The following is a 17,312-nucleotide window of genomic DNA, read 5'->3' as shown; positions in this document are numbered from 1 at the left end:
TCGATTGCTTGTGCCTGATTTCATTCGGTCAAAAAGAGATCAACTTTGGGTCAACGCTTACGAGCATGAAACTTGACAACAAAAGAAAAAGCATACAAATAGCGTAGATATTTGGATACTTAGAATCATAACACATCAGACAGTCATCATCAGTCATATACCACCGTATTAGACTCACCCACCACAGTGTTAGACTCATACGTGGTCCCGACGAGTAACAGAAGCAAATTCCCTCACCATGTCCAAAGTCCAGTTATACGTGTACGACCTGTCGCGAGGATTGGCCAAGCAGATGTCATTGATGTTGACTGGGAAGCAACTTGATGGTATCTGGTGAGATTGTTTTCATTGTATTTCCTTTTGTGATAAGTGATCCTCGTTATCCAGTCATCAGCTTACTTGTTTTTCTCTGGCTTAAAAGGCACACTTCAGTCGTCGCATGGGGTAAAGAAATATTTTACGGTCAAGGTATACTAACTAGTAATCCAGGAATGACACATCATGGAAAACCATTACATGTGATAGAAATGGGTGAAACGGAAATAGATCAAAGTGATTTCGATGAATATCTGAAAAGTTTAGGTGAAATGTACACACCGAGTAAATATCATTTAATCGAATTTAACTGTAATCATTTTACGGCGGATCTCGTTGGGTTCTTGACGGGCAGGGAAATACCCTCTTGGATTTCCGGTGAGTCTCTTCGGGAAGGGGGTGGGATGGGGGCGGCTCACAACCCCCTCCTAGGTTTAGCTCAATACTGATGATATGCTTGTCGAACTACTAGGCCTCCCTGCCGAGTTCCTCTCAACACCATTCGGTCAAGCTATGAGGCCACAGATCGATGCCATGTTCAAACAGACTGCCCCATCTGAACGACCGATCCCTGGTCCAAGTCCAACACAGCCTGGTGTATCTCAAATCAACAACAGCAACAACAACAACAACAACAACAACAACAGCAACAATCTACCTACTCCGCCTTCATCTGGAACTGCTACTCCTGCCCTCGCATCTGCTTTACTCAATTCAGTAGCTGCCAGAGCCCATTCCCAGATAAACCCATCCAATGGCCTTCCCACACCCTCCTCATCATCAACTAACACACCACCTACCACGGAGACATCGCCATTGTCCCTGGTATCTTCCGTCGCTCATTTCAACCAAATCCTACATTCACATCCTGCTGTAATAGTGAATTTTACCAATACACCAACTTGTCCACCTTGCAGAACGATCAAGCCAGTATACGAAACGATCTCTTCCATACATGCAAACACATATGGTCTGAAAGGAGCTAGATTCTTGGAAGTAGAATTATCAATTGGAGAAGGTAGACAATTAGCTCAACAATATAACGTTCACGCCACACCCACATTCATCTTTTTCCAAAATGGCAAAAAGAAACAAGAGTTGAAAGGTGCTTCTAAAAAAGAATTAGAATCTAAAATTGAAAATTTCCTGGAAGAATGTTTCCCAACACATCCACATAAAAAACTATTCTTACCTTCAATCGAAAATTTACCTTCTAACCCAATTACAGCTAATGGTATACCAAACTACGTCGCCCTATCAAGTAAATTAGAAGGTTTCGTCGATGGCAAAGGGAAAGAACAAGATATCAACTTTATCAAAAATCAAATAATACCTTTCTTGGAAGATAAAAAGAACATCTCGTCAGATTCTGAATTAAGAGATATATTTGAAAAATGGATAAGATCAACTCATGATATATTACAAGTTTTAAAAGCGGAAGAAACATTCCCTATAATTGATTTATGGAGAGTTGGATTACTCAAACCTAGTATATTATCATTACTAGCGTTAAGATTAAGACCTACTTCTTCAACACCTACAGTCCATAATCCCATATCGACCATCCTCTCTTTGGCTTCCAATACACTCTCCACGACAGGAACAAATACACCCAAACCATTCCTCCTTACTGTACTGAGACTCATGACAAACTTGTTAGCCTCGAACGAACTGGCCAACCTCACATTATCACCTGGGGGTCATGGTGAGATACAAGAAACAGTGATTAGCGTCCTGGTGGAATCATTACTTCATCCAGATCAAAGTGTAAGATCGGCAGCTGCAGGTGTAGCTGTCAATGCGGGTGCGTGGAGACAGAGAAATAAGAAAGAAGAATCGGATGATGTCGATTGGGAAACGGAACTGGTTAGTGCATTAGTAGAAGGAGTAGATAGGGAAACCGATGAAGATGTCTGTGAGTACACCCGAAACCAAAACGAGTTTATCCCTACTTTCGATGATGAAACAGAGCTGATTTTGGGTAAAAAAATCCCTATGTGTGTCTAGCTCATCGACTGCTGGCTGCTTTGGCAATGACAATTTACCTATCACCAAGATACGAATCGGATACTAAACCTTTATTAGAAGTTCTAAGTGCCAAACATACGATTTATGCGAAATCGAAAGGATGGAAAAAGAAGGAAGTCAAGAAATTAGGTGAAGATATAGCTGGGAAATTGTGTTAGACTATATACATTTGTATTTGTAAAAGAATATGGTGTTATCGCTTGCCGTTTAGATCATCTGCCTGATTCACATGTACATACTCTATACGTATGTACCTTATACTGCTGCAAGACTGGAATGATACCCCCACATGCATTGTTATCATCCCATAGCATTTTTCTTTTGTAGGATGAATTGGAGAAGTGCCACTTTTATAGTTTGTACAGTGTACAGAAATGTGGGGAAACGGAATCAAAAAGTGTAGAACACATGGATCGAGACTGAAACAACAACAACAACATGACAGATGAGAAAGACAGTCGCGAGACAAACAATGGATCCCATTTATTTACCGTACTGTCCAGTGGTACTTGCACTACATTCATACAACCATATCGCATAATACAGGAAGCATCATACAGAACAGTATCGTCAGGCTACAATCACATAACAGAGGACTGGATGTTCGGTACATGGTGAAAAAGTACAGGAAATAAATCAAATCAAATCGAATCATCACAAAAAGCACGGATCACTTCCCCTAATTTCTTACTCATCCCATCATAACAAAGTGGCAATCTTTGAATCGATAAAAAGGATACAAAAGTCTCATATATGTTCTTATCGTTCTTCACATCAAAGTAAAACCTTCATAGCCATCTTTGACATAACACTCTGCGAATAGGAGAAGTAAGGTTCCCCAACAAAAGGGTAGTGAGTGGATTGTCATTATCGTTGTTGCCTTTTTCTTCTTCGTTGAACTACCTTATCTCGCATCTCTTCCTCCCATCTTCAAGGACCCCATTCCATCACCTCATCCCTTTCCATCGCCGACATACCATCTGCTGACCATGTCTTTGACCAGCTCAATCTCTTTCCCTCTCCTTCCATACCAAAACATATCATCATCATCATCATCATCATCACCATCATCATCCATCATGTCTACTTCCATCCAATCACCTTCCCGTGCAACTCCCAACAGAGATTTCACATCACCCACCAAACCATCCACACCTTCTTCGAAGAACTATCATCCGTATTTGATACAATCTACCTCATCCTCTTTATTGACTAGATCAAACTCATCTCCTGCACCACCTGCTTCACCATCCGGACATCGTTCAAGTAGATCAATGAGTTCGTTAAATCATATCTTGGAAGGAAATCAACTTCAAAATCAAAAAGAAAAGGAGAAAGAAGATAGAAGAAGAAGTATGGAATCTCCCATTGCACACCGGAATGGACATGGAAACGGAAACGGAAACGGAAACGCATTTATCAGACCGAGTGTGAAAAGGAGTGGAACATTACCTGAATTCTTGAATCACGCTGGGAAGAATGGGAAAACATCAGAAAAAGAACTTGACCTTCCTGTGAGTTCTCAGCATTCATGATGACTCGGCATCAACCGAGGAAGATAGCTGATACATTGCTCTCAATCCTGCTAGTTGACTCCCAAGTTGTGGACGCGTAAGTCATCATCTACACTAAGCTGATTGTCCCAGCGAGACAAATTGAGCTTGAGAGCTGATCGACTGATGTGCACTCCAGCATCCGAACTTGCGCAGTACCTCGGTCATACACTTCGGACAGGTGGACCAGAAGGTACAGGTCAAATACTGCCTTCACCTCTAGTGGAGGATATCAAGTCATGGGTATTGAGACAGCGTGTATCAGGAAGAGATTTCATAAAAGGTAGTTTAGATGGATGGGGGTGAGTGAACCTTGCTTGACGTGGCATAATTTTCCATTAAATCTCAAGAGATGATATGTGACTGACATTGTCTTATCGTACACTTTGTAGGAATACAACCAGACCACCGCCCTTCTTACCCCTTCTTCAAACTATCGCAAGACGTCTGAGACGACACTCATTTTCAGGTAAAATCGAATCTGTACCTGCACATCCTGATGATTCTTTTGGAAGAGGCTCAGTCCTCATGGAAGAAGATGAAGGCGAATGTGAAATCGAACACGACGACAACAACGCAAATGCGAATGAAAATGGAGATGTGGATGAAGGTGAAGATGGGATTTCCGGTGTAAGGAGAATGGCAATTGCTTTTGATGCAAGATCATCTGCTTCTGAAACTAGTAATACTTCAAGTGCGAGTGGTGATGAAGATGAAATACCTATAAAACTAAAACCTCAATGGACAGGTGAGAGTGTGAATGAAAGATGGAAAGCATGGGAAGGAAGATCAGATACATATATAACAAAATCAAATAGAAATAGAAAAGCATCAGACGTTTCCTCAATAACAAGTGATCAAGATCATCAAAATCGATTCATCACTGAAAAGAATTTACAAGATATGATTTCTCAGAACCATGAAATTCTGTCAAGTAGCGCAAGCGAAAGTGAAGAAGAAGATGAAAATGAACATGGCGGAACCATCAAGGCTCCTCCTGCTGCTATCTCGAATCAATCTACATCGATCAATGAAGGTCTAACTCCTCCACCACCATATACATCTTCCTTCCCTGACACAAATCTCAGCAACAGAGTAACATCGACACTGCCAACATTGACGGAATGCTTGACACCCGAACGAGCAAATGACGGTAGATATTCGATTACGCCCACACCTGAAAGAACATCTAATAATGGCTTGGGTATACTTGACCCTTCGGCATGCTCACCTGATACAACACCTTCCAAAGCATCACATACGAATCCAAATCCAAATCAAGACTCGTCATCTTCTCCACATATGAAGAATATCTCAAATCATCAAAACCCATATGCTGCATTGAGACGACGTTCATCGTCTTCATCAAAATATCCATCTACCAATATAAGGAATTTAACTTTAGTGAATAATAATCATAATAATGGTAATCACGATCATATCGCTAACGACGAAGAAGATGATGATGAGGAAGGTGATTTACAACCTGCTCAAAGGAGTCCTGCGAATCCAAATTTCATCATTGCTAATGAAGAATTACAAGGTTCAAGATGGACAACAGCCAGAAGAGTTACGTTAAGACCTTCGAAAGTACAAAATGTATTTGACAATGATGAGCATCACACCGATAACAACATAGATCAGGATAAGGACAACAACATGGCAGATCAATTGAATGTATTGATGAATCGAATCAAAGAACTAGAACATAAATTGGAAGATGTGACGAAACCCAAATCAATGCAGGATAAAGTAGTAAAGAGGGATAACAAGACCTATTCTATTTTGGATTTAATTGGATATGGTGATAATAATAAAAATGATGATGATGGTTTACCTAGAAGAGTAAGAGAATTACCGGCGTACTTATTCTTGGTAGGTGTCGGTGTGGGAGCGATAATGGTTAGAGTACTACTTGGAAGAGGTAGATAGTGGAGTCTGAGCCATCAACATACAAATGTATCGTCTACACCGGCGGTGATTCTATTGATGAGGAAAGGGGGGGGGAGGTGTAACGCTTTGTGAATTATAATACCATTTTTGGGATCCCATACTGGGATCGATCTCTATTTTGGGTGAGAAGTATCGGACGGTTCGCATTTATTTCTCGGAAACACTCTTCTGGACTATACTCTGCTACGTATACCGCTTTTTACTGTCGTTGCCGTCTTTTATGATAATGATAATGATGAAATGATGACAAGTCCAGATGCAACATGCACTGCACAATACGTTATGGTATAAAGTGAAAAGCCCAGTAATACATAAAGAGAATATTGCACTAAAGTATATGTTCGAGTGAAACATGAGATGCAAACTTCAAGAGAAGAAGAGGACAAAAAGAACATAGACGAAGGAGAAGGATGTCTATTGTTCCTGTTCAGCTTCCTCTGGACCCATTTCCATTTCTTCGAAATGTTCTAATAATTCATCCATGTCAATTTCAGGGAAATCTTCTTCCTCCTCATCATCAGCATCTGTATCATCACCTTGAGCAGAAGGTACGACCATATCTTGATCGACTTGCATTCCGGTATTGGTTGTTGTCGATCTTTTCTTTCCACCTTTTTGGCCTGAACCTGATTTTTTATTTGCAGTGGTAGGTTGATCTGACATACCGACATCACCATCTTGATCTGCTTCTTCCTCTTGTTGTTTCTGTTGAGCTTTATACAGATTGATAGCGGCTCTCATCTCTTTATCTTCTTCTAAATCTCTCAAGAATAATTCATAATCTCTTTCAACGTTCTTCTGGTCTACACCACCTCTTCTACCCAGTGCACCTCTGCCGACAGTCTTTTCACTTTCGTTAACATCTTCGGCTTCTTTAGCGATTGATCGTAATTTCCAGTTTCTTGGCTTACTCTTCTTTCTTCTGTTAGGATAGGTCTTCTTGACTAATATGACGTCTGGAATACGATCAACATCTAATGATTCAAATGCTTCGTCGTTGAAATTGGCATTTGTCAAATGGTATCCTAAGACTGTATCTCCCGGTTGTAAAATACCACCTAGATGTGTTCGCGTATGGAAAATTCCATCATCTCCCATACCTTCATCATCAACGTTGTTGTTTCCATTTCCACTTGATCGAACGATTTGAGCATCCGCTAAAACGTATTTACCCCTAATAGGTCCAGATGGTTCGACGTCAAGTACGATGAATTCGACGAGATCGGTAACGGTAGCAAGCGAATCAAAGGGTTGTCTCCAGTATACAGGTGCTGTCACATCGGTTTGTTGCAGAGTCATGGGATCAAGAAGATGAATGGTGTTACCGACTCGAGAACAGATGGTTAGGGGGCTATATTGTGAATACACCGTACGTCAACATTGAAAATGACAAGGAGAGATTGAGCCGAACTTACGAGATGTTACCCCAAGCTTTGGCTTGATTTCTAGGCAGACATACCAAATCATCCTTACAAACAGGCACGATCTCGACGGAATAGGTGAATTTATAATTTGAAGTGTTGGAATGGGTATCGTTAGAAATCAGTTGTTCAGATGCCTTGGATCTGTGCGAATAAGGCAGATGTGTCAGCTTTGATTTGTCTCGTTAAAACTAGCCAGCGATATCATCAGCTCACCTAACTGGTACTACACCCGCCAAGAATTCCACCATCTTGATTGCGGTATTACGTTCCGCATAGAAGAAATCCAGACCGTCTCTTTTCTCGGCAATGTTGATTGTGTCTCTGTAGTCATCAAGAAATCAGCATCAATGACTCTATCTTAATCGCAGATTTGACCACAAAGCCATTGATTTATACACTATCGCTAACTGACTCGCTCCCCGGCGGAAAAATAATTACTCACTTATGAGCATTATGTTTCAAAATCAATTGTTCCAGCCATAAGAAAGTTCTTTTATGGGTAACTTTTTGTCTTACTTGAACACTTGCTTTCCAGGTATTTTTAGCTGCTAATCTAGTACATTGAGGACATTGGCCTGTATGAACGACCAATAACAACTCGAACGTTTGTTGTAATACAGTATTTGCCAATACTTCTTTTTGAATGGTTACTTTGACTTTCACTCTTCGAGAATGAGGTTCAGTCCATATGAAAGATGCGTCTATTAATCGAACTTTCAATAATGGTCTTGCGATTTTTTTCAGACAAATGGCTATATTTCAAAATTAACAGAAGAGCATCCGTAAGCTAACGGCTCTCATAGCACACGAAAAACAGGTTTTAGACATACCTAATAGCTCTCTGGACTCAGGCTGGCAAGACACCCATGTTTGGGGTGGTGATAAAAACCTTTCACATCCTCTACAGAAGTTTAAAGTAGCTTCTTTAGGTATACCTTCTGTAATATCCACTGTGTTTCGAAGACATCCAACACCTGAAAGATTTTCCAATCAAAGCAAAAGTCAGCACTCGATCATAGAAGCCATCTCGCTTCAGTATCGTCCTCTTCAGACTACTGTACATGACAAGGAAGAAGGCACATCCTACCGCTCCCTCGTGGACTCCAGTGGCAAAAGGGGGGGAAGGGGTGAAACTCACATAATCCAGCACCGTTGGCACTACTTATAACAGTTCCACAATCCGCACATAAGATATAACTCTCTTGACCTGCCGAATCAGGCTCATACTGCATAGCCACCATCTTGACCAGATGAACGTATTTATGAGATGATGATGATGATGATGATGATGATAATTATGAATCGAGACTTTGAGGATGTATATGTATCTGAGCTGACTAAAAAGACCACAGAGAGTTCTGAACAATTATTTCAGAAATATTTCCAAAAAGCAACAGAGAAAACCACGTGCGATCGAGTGGCAAAAGTCAATCAGTCCCCTCATTTAGTCTTCGTGTCGTTGATTACATAAGATCTCTATTGCTCATCAACAAACAAACCGAGAATGAAATGATAAAATGCATGGGGATCTAGACACAAGAGGAGGAACTTGGATCATGTATTACATCGGCTTACCCTGCTCGACAATACCAGATAGCTATACAGCAGACGTTTGTGGAACCTTGAAGGATACCGTGTTCTATGGGATAGCAGTCTGGTTCTCATATATTGCTTGTCTCTTATTAGAGTTTGTCCTGTTGGAATTATTTTTATGAGCAGAAGTCCTTTTCTCCGTAGGAGATTTGACCTGGATAGTCGGACGAAACTCACAGAATCAATCAATGGTAAACCGTCACCACCATCGCACCATACTCTTGCTATATCAGATTTGCTCCCTCCTATATACTGTCCCTTGGTTGTTTCTCCAGGATGAAGGGTATAGGCGGCTTTGGAATCAGCTGATACCTTTTTGCCTTGAGCGTGACACTAGATCGGAAAAAAGAAAATTGTGTCAATCATATGATGAAAGCTTTATCATTCAAGTGAGACCAGACCGTCAGAGGATCTTGGGTAGTATCACTCACATCTAAATTGAATGGGTCGCCGTTATTCCCTACGTAAATCTTAATCTTGAAATCGTCCTTGATGTGAAGGTCTACGCCATCTTGAGTCCAAGAGAAATCTCGAGTAACGGGGACATCGCCATTATCCCCTCCTTTCGTGGCTACTCCTGAAGAGTCCACCCAAGCTGTTCCTTCGGCGAAGGTCAACTGGAGCTCTGATACAGGTCCAGTCGCAGGTCGATCACCATCAGCAGCGTAGCATCCGATGGCGAGAAATCCAACAACAGTCAAAGCTGAAATGAACATGTTTGATCGTGTGGTAGATATAAATATTTGTAGCTAGATGTCAGTATGGTATGGAATCGTATATTTGCAGGGCTGTAACGGGATTCTTGGGAAAAAAAGAAACGGTACGGGGATGCTGTGGATTATATACTGCATAATAGCGAAGAGAAATGGATCATCAACTGAAGCATGTTACTACTCTTCCATTGTAACAAATCCCCTAAGATTACCTGGCAAGGGGATGAAGAGATTGACAAAGGGTCTGCACATTATTGGACTGCATTATTCCTGACCATTGATGATCGGCACCATGAGCTGATTATCCTATCATCAGGATGAGCAGGGTCAAAAAACACAAAGGATCTCTAATTGCTCGTTGTGCACAACTGGAAGGATACAAACAAGTCGTTTTGGGGAATGCCATGGTTCTGACTGTACATACCTTGAAATTTGTGGCTAGTGATGATCGTGATGACAATTTCAGTCGTCCATGATACGCCCCGGAGTCTCTGTTTCCCGTTGAGATTTACCTACCTGTGTGATGAATCTCATGAATTTAGATGACAACAATGCATCATGACATATATGATTTTTGTGTCGCGACGACTTGAATTCGGGTTATTAATCCCCGTTCATCTCCACATCTCCATCTACTTCACCTTCACCCTCACCCTCACCTTCTAATGCATCAAGAGCAGCTTGAGCTTGAAGGACGACTTTATCTTCTTCGAGCTACAGGAATCATGGTAGTGCATCAGCTTCGGAGCGCGCCACTGTCAAGGTGGGAATTGATGGATGGTAGAACTTACCTGTTCGATGGCTGATGTTCTTTCCCTTCTTTCATCATTCAATTCAGCATATCGAGCTTGTAAATCTCTTTCCCTCTTTTCTAGTATTGCTACTTCTTCTCTCAATTTTTCTAATCTTGCAGGTGCACCAGCCTCTTCCAATGTACGTAACATCGTGAAAGTTTCTAAATCTCTTTGAGCTTGTTGAATCTCTTCCATAGTTTCCAGAATTGATTTTTTAGCTTTGGCATTTATAGCTTGATATCCACCTAATTGTTTTGATAATTTCTTTTCCGCTTTAGATGCCTTTGTAGCTTCACTAATGACTCGTTCTTTAGATACAGTTATAGCAGCCGCGTAACAAGCTGATAATTCCTCGGGTGAAAGAGAGGATTTTTCAATCCATTTCCTTGAAGAAGGTGAATATATTAGATCTTCTTGTTCTTCGGCCCAACTTGATGAGAATGCTTCGAGGTTGTCTTCAACGGTTGATCCAACAGCGATACGAAGTTGCTCGTCTGTAGCTCCGGGAAGACCTAAAGCACCGGCTAATTCGGCATGAATAGCTTGCTTTGCAGCTGAGACAAAATCGTCCTCGGGCATATCGTAATCAGACGCCGATCCACCAGGTACTGACGTTCCGGGAAGAGGGTGAGCAATGGAGTCGTGTTTCATCAACATGGCGACTTCCAAATTCACCAATCTGAATGCAGCTGCCATGATGGAGTCGGCATCCGCTTCTACCGAGTTGAGCTCGTCTAAGACCTTGTACGTATTAACATTGATCGGACGAGGTAATCCTTTCTTCACCACTGAGCTTCGTCGTTCAAGCTCCAATCGCTCTTCTAGCTCTCGTGCAGCTCTTAATCGCCTATCTCTCTCCGCTGCATCTTCTTCTGACAAAGGTATCGTTTCCTCATCCTCTTCCTCGTCCTCCTCAGTTTCGGCAAGTTCGAAGTTATTCTCAGGTTTGGGCAAGGAAGCAAATCCAGCCCTCAGAGCTCGTCGAGCATCGGCTACACGTCGTTTCTCATCTCGGGGAGTTTCACCGTAAATTGACTCTCCATCATTGATACTGAGGTTGTCTCGCGGTGTTCGGGATGGAGTAGCACCTACGCCCGCCACTGTTCGAGGAGTAGCGAGTACACCGCCGCGAGCAGGTGTGGCCAATGGATTGGGCGTTGGAGCAACACCGTGTCGAGGGGTAGCACCCTCAAACCCGGTTCCACCTGCATCACCACCGTGAAGAGGAGTATTCTCATCCCCAAGAAGAGGAGTCTGTGCGCTTATCATCGCACGGAGATTTCGAGCTTCAGCCATTACGTTGTCCTCTATAAATCCAACGTGATCGTTAGCATATGGGAAAATGGCGAAAGGGAGACTATTACTCACGTTGAGGTCCTGTTCTGGGTGTTCTTGCCATTTTAGCTCTTCCCAAAGCCTCGTATTCTCCCAGCAAACCCTCAGTCGCTTTACTTCCTGATCCTTCACCACCGACCAATTCTCGAGCTAATTCACCGGCTTGACCAATCTTGACTATATCTTCCAGTTCTTGTTCTCCGACTTGGGGAGTTGGGAGATTCAGTTTTCGTCTTCTGATGATCTGTTCTTGCTCTTTCAGCTTTTTGATTTGAGCTTCTCTGGCTTGTACGAATTGAGCGGTCTGATTGCTCTTTCCATCATTACCCTTTGAACGCTTCTTCTTTTCTTCTAATTCTTCTAATTCCTGCTTTCTCTTTCCTTCCAACGCTCGCAGTGATTGACCGACTGGTGCAGCGTAGACTTTGGCGTTCTCCTCGGCCACATCGTAGAATCCTGGAGCTGGTTGTTTCTCGAAGGGAATATCGGCGTTATACTACGAGAAGAAGAGGTCAGCTTGTCTACCCTTTGAGGTGAGTTGATAGCTGTACTCACGTCCATACCATTCTTCTTCTTCTTGGGTCGAAGGCTAAGTTTAAAATCCTATTGTCAACTACCATTCATGAGATGCGACATGGGAGATTGAGCTTACTTGATACCGGCGGCTTTCAATTCTCTCTTCTTCTGTAAGAAAGCCAACCTTCTCGCTTCTTCCAACTGTCTCTCTCTAGCTTTTCTTTTAGCTTTTTTTCCTTGAGTATTTGCCAATCTCGCTCTTGCTTCAGATAACATTTCTTTCTCTGTTCGTATCGTGAAACAGGATCAGCTCAGTTTTACCGAATCACGCGGAATGGTATTGATCGAAATGTGATAATCGACTTACCATCATCATCCATATCTATAGGATCAGGTCTCGCAGCTCTAGTTTCTGGATCTGTATCAATTTCACCTGGTTTCAAACCTCTTACATCCGCTGCTGGACGAGCTTCATCATTTTCTCCCGCACCCAAACCTAATTCTTCGTTATCTTTTGATTCTGCATCATCTAATAATTTCTGATATCTCTCCAAGCATTGAGTCGCTGTTCTACCTACTATAGGGGCTATAGTACGCCATTGTGTAGGCATCAACTTAGCTAAATGTAACAGCTTTTCATCTTCAGTCTAACAGGGAAACGACAGGTCAGCTGCTTTCTACTTTCTTCCGGGGGACTCAGCAGCTTACTTTTGACCATTCAACTTTCTTGATGGAAGGATCTAACCATTCATACCACCGTGCTTTACATTGTTTAGGCGTTTTTCGGACTAGCAGAGATGAGATACGAGCCCATTGCTGATTACGAACGGAAGATACAAGTCAGTAGCTAGTCGATTCGTGATGATTCCATTGGAGGCAGGAAGGCATAACAAAGCAGATTGATACTCACGTTCTTTCCATATTTCGAAATGGCAGCTTTCAATATCTCATCTTCTGTGTTTCTCCATACACCACCTTTGATGATGATTCGGACCTAGCAGAGATACAGAACACCATTAGTCAAGGCCATCAGCAACGAACGCATCATCCGCTTGTATCAACTTACCATGATGAACCGGTGAAACTAATGAAGGTAATCGAACCGATAGCTCTCCTTTTCCTCGTGTTTTTCTATGATCGAACCAGTGACTTGTTCCCTAGGCTCCAAATATTCAGGTCAGATTCAGGTGACAAAGCGGACGGGTTGACAGTCGCTGTAGTGTTGCAATACGATGAATGTATCCTAAGAACAACGTCAAATCTCTAAAGTGGACACTTCAAGCTGGCCACCACACGAAGGGGGGTCTATCGGAGATTTCGCGGCATTATGCGTCTGTGGCACTTTGCGAAGATAATCCAATTGTTAGTGCGTGATTATACGAGTATAGAGTCGTCAGATGCATCCAGCTACATGCATCCAAATACGCCATGCGTGAGCTGAAACGAGATATTCACTATTGATGAATTGAGTGAACTTGTTACATGGCACGGTAGATTGACCGCCTTACCTTTCCTGCCTCTCAATACCCTTCATAATCAAATACTATTGCTCAGCATACAAAACTAATTTCTGATCTTCTATCCTCATCCAATCCCTCAATTCCCTGTCATCTCTCAACTCCTTATATCCTCCTGTATTCGTACCGGGTGCATTGCCATCCATTGATGATCTGTACCTTAGCATAGTTACGTTTGGACCTAGTCTAGCTCTGACCTTTTCGATCAATTCCATATGAGTTACTGATGGGTGTACTCTTATAGCGATCAAATCATCTGTAGCTCTATCATATATCTTTATTTTGATATATGGCGGTTGACCTTGTCCTTGTCCTTGAGAAGCGGGAGTAGGTGTGGTCGAGGAAGATGATCCATTTGCACCCATGCCCCATGTGGAAGAACTTTGTCCAGAGGACGGTCCATTTGACGTGTATTGGTGTGATGCACCACCGGAAGACAGTAATCCAGATTGTCTATTTGAGTTTGGTCTTATAGTAGATTGTGTATCTATTGGCGGTAACGGTGAAGCACCGCGTGATGATATACTCCTTGATCCAGGTTGATGGACTTGTGTCGAGAATGGTTGAGGTGAATATCGATCATCTTGATTTGAGCTTGATCTTTGTGAATGCCTAGATAACGATGATTGTGAACGTGGATCTTGTGTGTGTATTCCACCTCCAGCTGATAATCCTCTTTGATGTGAATGCTCAGAAACGTGAACTTCAGCCAATCGTTCTTCCAATTCTCCAAGTATGTCCTCTCGCGGAACCTCTTCACAGTAGTCTCCATATTTAGCAGCGAAAAAGGTTCTGATCAAATCGTGACGAAGGATATACCCAGCTTGTCTACCTCGTAGCTCGACCAAAGCTCTGACATAGGCATCTAACTCCTCTCTTCTGTATTCCGTCAATTCGTCATCGATCTCATCATCCACTGGTCCAGGCATATAAGGCAGTATCCGTTCAGGGGGAGATTGATCTTCTTCACCGGGTCTAGATCTTCCAGCTTCGTAAGGGAATGTATCCAATAAAGTAATTTGGAAATCGTAGAAATCTTCATAGGTCCTGTATAAACTCAATGTATATGCAGGAGCAGATGGTTCATCGGGCACGAAGTTGACCTGCAGTCTGAACCAGTAGTTTCCTGATTCGTTATGGAATGAAGGAACACCTAAGGAAGTCAACTCTCCAGGAGGGAACATTGGATCTTGTTCCGGTCGATATACAGGTTCGATCGGTTGATTAGGTGGAGGAACAGATATTCGATTTTGACTTATCCGACCGTTTTGAGACTGATTGACGGAACTTGTGGACCCGGTTCGAGGTAGAGATGACTGCGATGCAGCTGCGCTTGAAGTTTGCGCTGGGGCATAAGGAGAATTGGTCACTGCTTGTTCTGGAGAGATATCGAAGCGTCCTAGAGGAATGGCAGCTGCTTTATAGTCCGCTGTAGCCTTCTTCCATTCTTCAACCGCCGGTACCATGTTGGGATTCATTTCAACAGGTTTACCCGTAGCAGGATCGCGAATTTCGACAAAAGCGACAGGTATCAAACCGGGTCCTCCCAGTCGACCGATTGGCTTAGCGACGAACCTTTATGAATTCAGTTAGATCAGTCATCGGCCTGGACTAAATGCTATGCATCTTTTGACATACCACTCATGATTGCTTTGAGCTATGACCACGATTGATTCTCCCTTCTTTGCGTCCAGCTCATCTGGTCTCTCTGCGTGAAAGTCGTATTGCACGATAGCATAAACGCTAGGTATCGTCACCACCATTAGCATATACATGCTCAATTCTCGATCTCAAGAGTGAGCGCATCGCCCGAAACACTCACGGCTGTTTAGGCTTTGCTCTTGTACCTTCTGCAGATTGGGGAGGAGAGGGATTTGTTCCGGGTGGTGATCGAGGGTCACTTGACTGGGATAGATGACCTTGCGAGGGAGTATATGGTCTGATCGTAGATAGGTCAGATCGACTGTCGGTCGTCCTGTCAATCACATAGCTCACCTTCCTTGATCAATGGACTTCTGGCCTGAAGGATGTCTTCCACCTTTAATGAACTCCTCGAAATCTGCTTTTGGTACCAAACCTCTTGATCCAGTCAGAGGATCTATGATTGGCACTACATCAATTTCTACCCCTTGGCATAATACCTTGCCGCCTTCACGGACTTTGACAGACGTAGGAGGTACTCACTCAGAGCTTCATACCATTCATTTCTCTCACCAGTGACATACCAGAAATCACCTTTATTGTAACTCAACTCTTGCGGGCTCGTACTCCTATGTGATTCAAGAGCTTTGATCACTTTCTGCGGTGGCGCGACTTTCTGGCTCGGTCGACCTAGGGGTAAAGGTGGTGATGGCATAGGTGAAGAAGATGATGATGATGAATTGTTGTGGGAATGATTATTTCCATTTTGATTTTTATCATTCAATGATCTTCGAAGTGACTTCATTGCGTCCACGATATATTTCTCCCTTCTATCGTCCACCCTATGGTGTTATGTTGTGAGAAGATGATGGAGGTACTGATAATACTGGTTCAGCGTATCCGTATGACGTGAGAGGAGTAATGTTCGGAGATTGGTATATCAGAAAGTTTCGAAGTGTTGGATAAATCCCAAAAAAAAAAGGAGACTAGTAACTACCTGAAGAGAAAAGAGTGGAAAATGAGGTTGAGAGATAATTCAGGGATTGGTTGTTGACAGGTTTTTACCCTTGTACCACGCGTCGAGTGGGGTGGGGGGTTGATATTTCCAGTACAGCTGTTAATTCTTTTTGTTCTCTTTTGTTGTCCTTTTCGATATAATCAAACAGCATACAAGGTAAGGGTTTTTCCATATCTTGAATGTACGAGTAGTGTACGTGAAAGCGGCGAGTTGTAACTCATATACAGCCCTTTGTATAAAGGAATATGTACATGCATGCATTTCGATTGCACTCTGATAAATCGAGGAGATTGATTGATTCCCAAAGGTGGTTCAATTCCCAACTGACACGCGCAATTTAGGCTCTGGAACGCGTCAAGTTAGAATTTCATAATTTGACATACGGTTTCTTTCTTACTTTTAAGGCAACGATAGATAGTTTCTCAGCATAGGAGGAATGATCTGGGTACAACACAGGATACCAATGTTGAATCTCATACTATGCGTGCCTTTTCCTTCTCTCACTACTACACGAAGCATGCAAATAGCAGTTCTTCGTTATTACTATTCAAGTCATGAAACAGATTCGCGTTATAACCCACAGATTACTGGCTACCGTAAGAAAATGGAACCTGAATCCACTTGTCAAGAGCACCAACTAATCATGTCTCTCTTGTCCTGACTGATCTCTTTGTTTCGAGATCTCACACAGCAGCCACGACCTGAGCCATGCACACTTGATACATCCAAAGGATGTACGAGTGACCATGATCTTGAGTGGCAAATGTATGAGAGGCGGCGCCCTTGCTCAATACCTGTCACACCTGCCTAGGCGAGATCGCAATGGGAATGTACCATCTTCAGTTGACCTTCTTGATTGAGATGCACAGATTACGGGCAATGATACTGGAATCGTATTCGCTTGACAATTCC

At 42.6% G+C, this 17,312-nt stretch overlaps 6 protein-coding genes across 6 annotated transcripts; 2 read left to right on the top strand and 4 right to left on the bottom strand.

Annotated features, from left to right (window-relative positions):
* Nucleotides 1-238: 238 nt before the first annotated feature.
* Nucleotides 239-2,501, top strand: IL334_000626 (uncharacterized protein; the record flags this gene model as incomplete). Its single annotated transcript, XM_062932392.1, has 4 exons — nucleotides 239-333; nucleotides 422-693; nucleotides 788-2,230; nucleotides 2,323-2,501. 4 exons carry the CDS (start codon nucleotides 239-241, stop codon nucleotides 2,499-2,501), a joined length of 1,989 nt encoding a protein of 662 aa, XP_062788443.1.
* A 921-nt stretch (nucleotides 2,502-3,422) lies between these two features.
* Nucleotides 3,423-5,828, top strand: IL334_000625 (uncharacterized protein; the record flags this gene model as incomplete). The annotated part of the gene is made up of 4 exons (XM_062932391.1): nucleotides 3,423-3,857; nucleotides 3,933-3,954; nucleotides 4,036-4,198; nucleotides 4,289-5,828. The coding sequence occupies 4 exons, from the start codon at nucleotides 3,423-3,425 to the stop codon at nucleotides 5,826-5,828; spliced, it is 2,160 nt and encodes a 719-aa protein (XP_062788442.1).
* A 435-nt stretch (nucleotides 5,829-6,263) lies between these two features.
* Nucleotides 6,264-8,514, bottom strand: IL334_000624 (uncharacterized protein; the record flags this gene model as incomplete). Its single annotated transcript, XM_062932390.1, has 6 exons — nucleotides 6,264-7,200; nucleotides 7,265-7,414; nucleotides 7,487-7,594; nucleotides 7,716-8,025; nucleotides 8,104-8,247; nucleotides 8,412-8,514. 6 exons carry the CDS (start codon nucleotides 8,512-8,514, stop codon nucleotides 6,264-6,266), a joined length of 1,752 nt encoding a protein of 583 aa, XP_062788441.1.
* A 320-nt stretch (nucleotides 8,515-8,834) lies between these two features.
* IL334_000623 (uncharacterized protein) lies at nucleotides 8,835-9,582 on the bottom strand (the record flags this gene model as incomplete). The annotated part of the gene is made up of 3 exons (XM_062932389.1): nucleotides 8,835-8,870; nucleotides 9,044-9,199; nucleotides 9,298-9,582. The coding sequence occupies 3 exons, from the start codon at nucleotides 9,580-9,582 to the stop codon at nucleotides 8,835-8,837; spliced, it is 477 nt and encodes a 158-aa protein (XP_062788440.1).
* Nucleotides 9,583-10,182: 600 nt separating this feature from the next.
* Nucleotides 10,183-13,293, bottom strand: IL334_000622 (pre-mRNA-splicing factor CEF1; the record flags this gene model as incomplete). Its single annotated transcript, XM_062932388.1, has 9 exons — nucleotides 10,183-10,293; nucleotides 10,371-11,680; nucleotides 11,742-12,204; nucleotides 12,264-12,297; nucleotides 12,361-12,508; nucleotides 12,592-12,871; nucleotides 12,933-13,040; nucleotides 13,135-13,218; nucleotides 13,291-13,293. 9 exons carry the CDS (start codon nucleotides 13,291-13,293, stop codon nucleotides 10,183-10,185), a joined length of 2,541 nt encoding a protein of 846 aa, XP_062788439.1.
* Nucleotides 13,294-13,767: 474 nt separating this feature from the next.
* On the bottom strand, nucleotides 13,768-16,187 carry IL334_000621 (uncharacterized protein; the record flags this gene model as incomplete). Its single annotated transcript, XM_062932387.1, has 5 exons — nucleotides 13,768-15,316; nucleotides 15,380-15,484; nucleotides 15,564-15,680; nucleotides 15,737-15,839; nucleotides 15,926-16,187. The coding sequence occupies 5 exons, from the start codon at nucleotides 16,185-16,187 to the stop codon at nucleotides 13,768-13,770; spliced, it is 2,136 nt and encodes a 711-aa protein (XP_062788438.1).
* Nucleotides 16,188-17,312: the final 1,125 nt, after the last annotated feature.

This window comes from Kwoniella shivajii, chromosome 1 (genome assembly GCF_035658355.1).
Source record: "Kwoniella shivajii chromosome 1, complete sequence".
Lineage (NCBI taxonomy): Eukaryota > Fungi > Basidiomycota > Tremellomycetes > Tremellales > Cryptococcaceae > Kwoniella > Kwoniella shivajii.
Note: the sequence above shows the minus strand (reverse complement) of the source record. Positions and strands in the feature narration are given on the sequence as shown.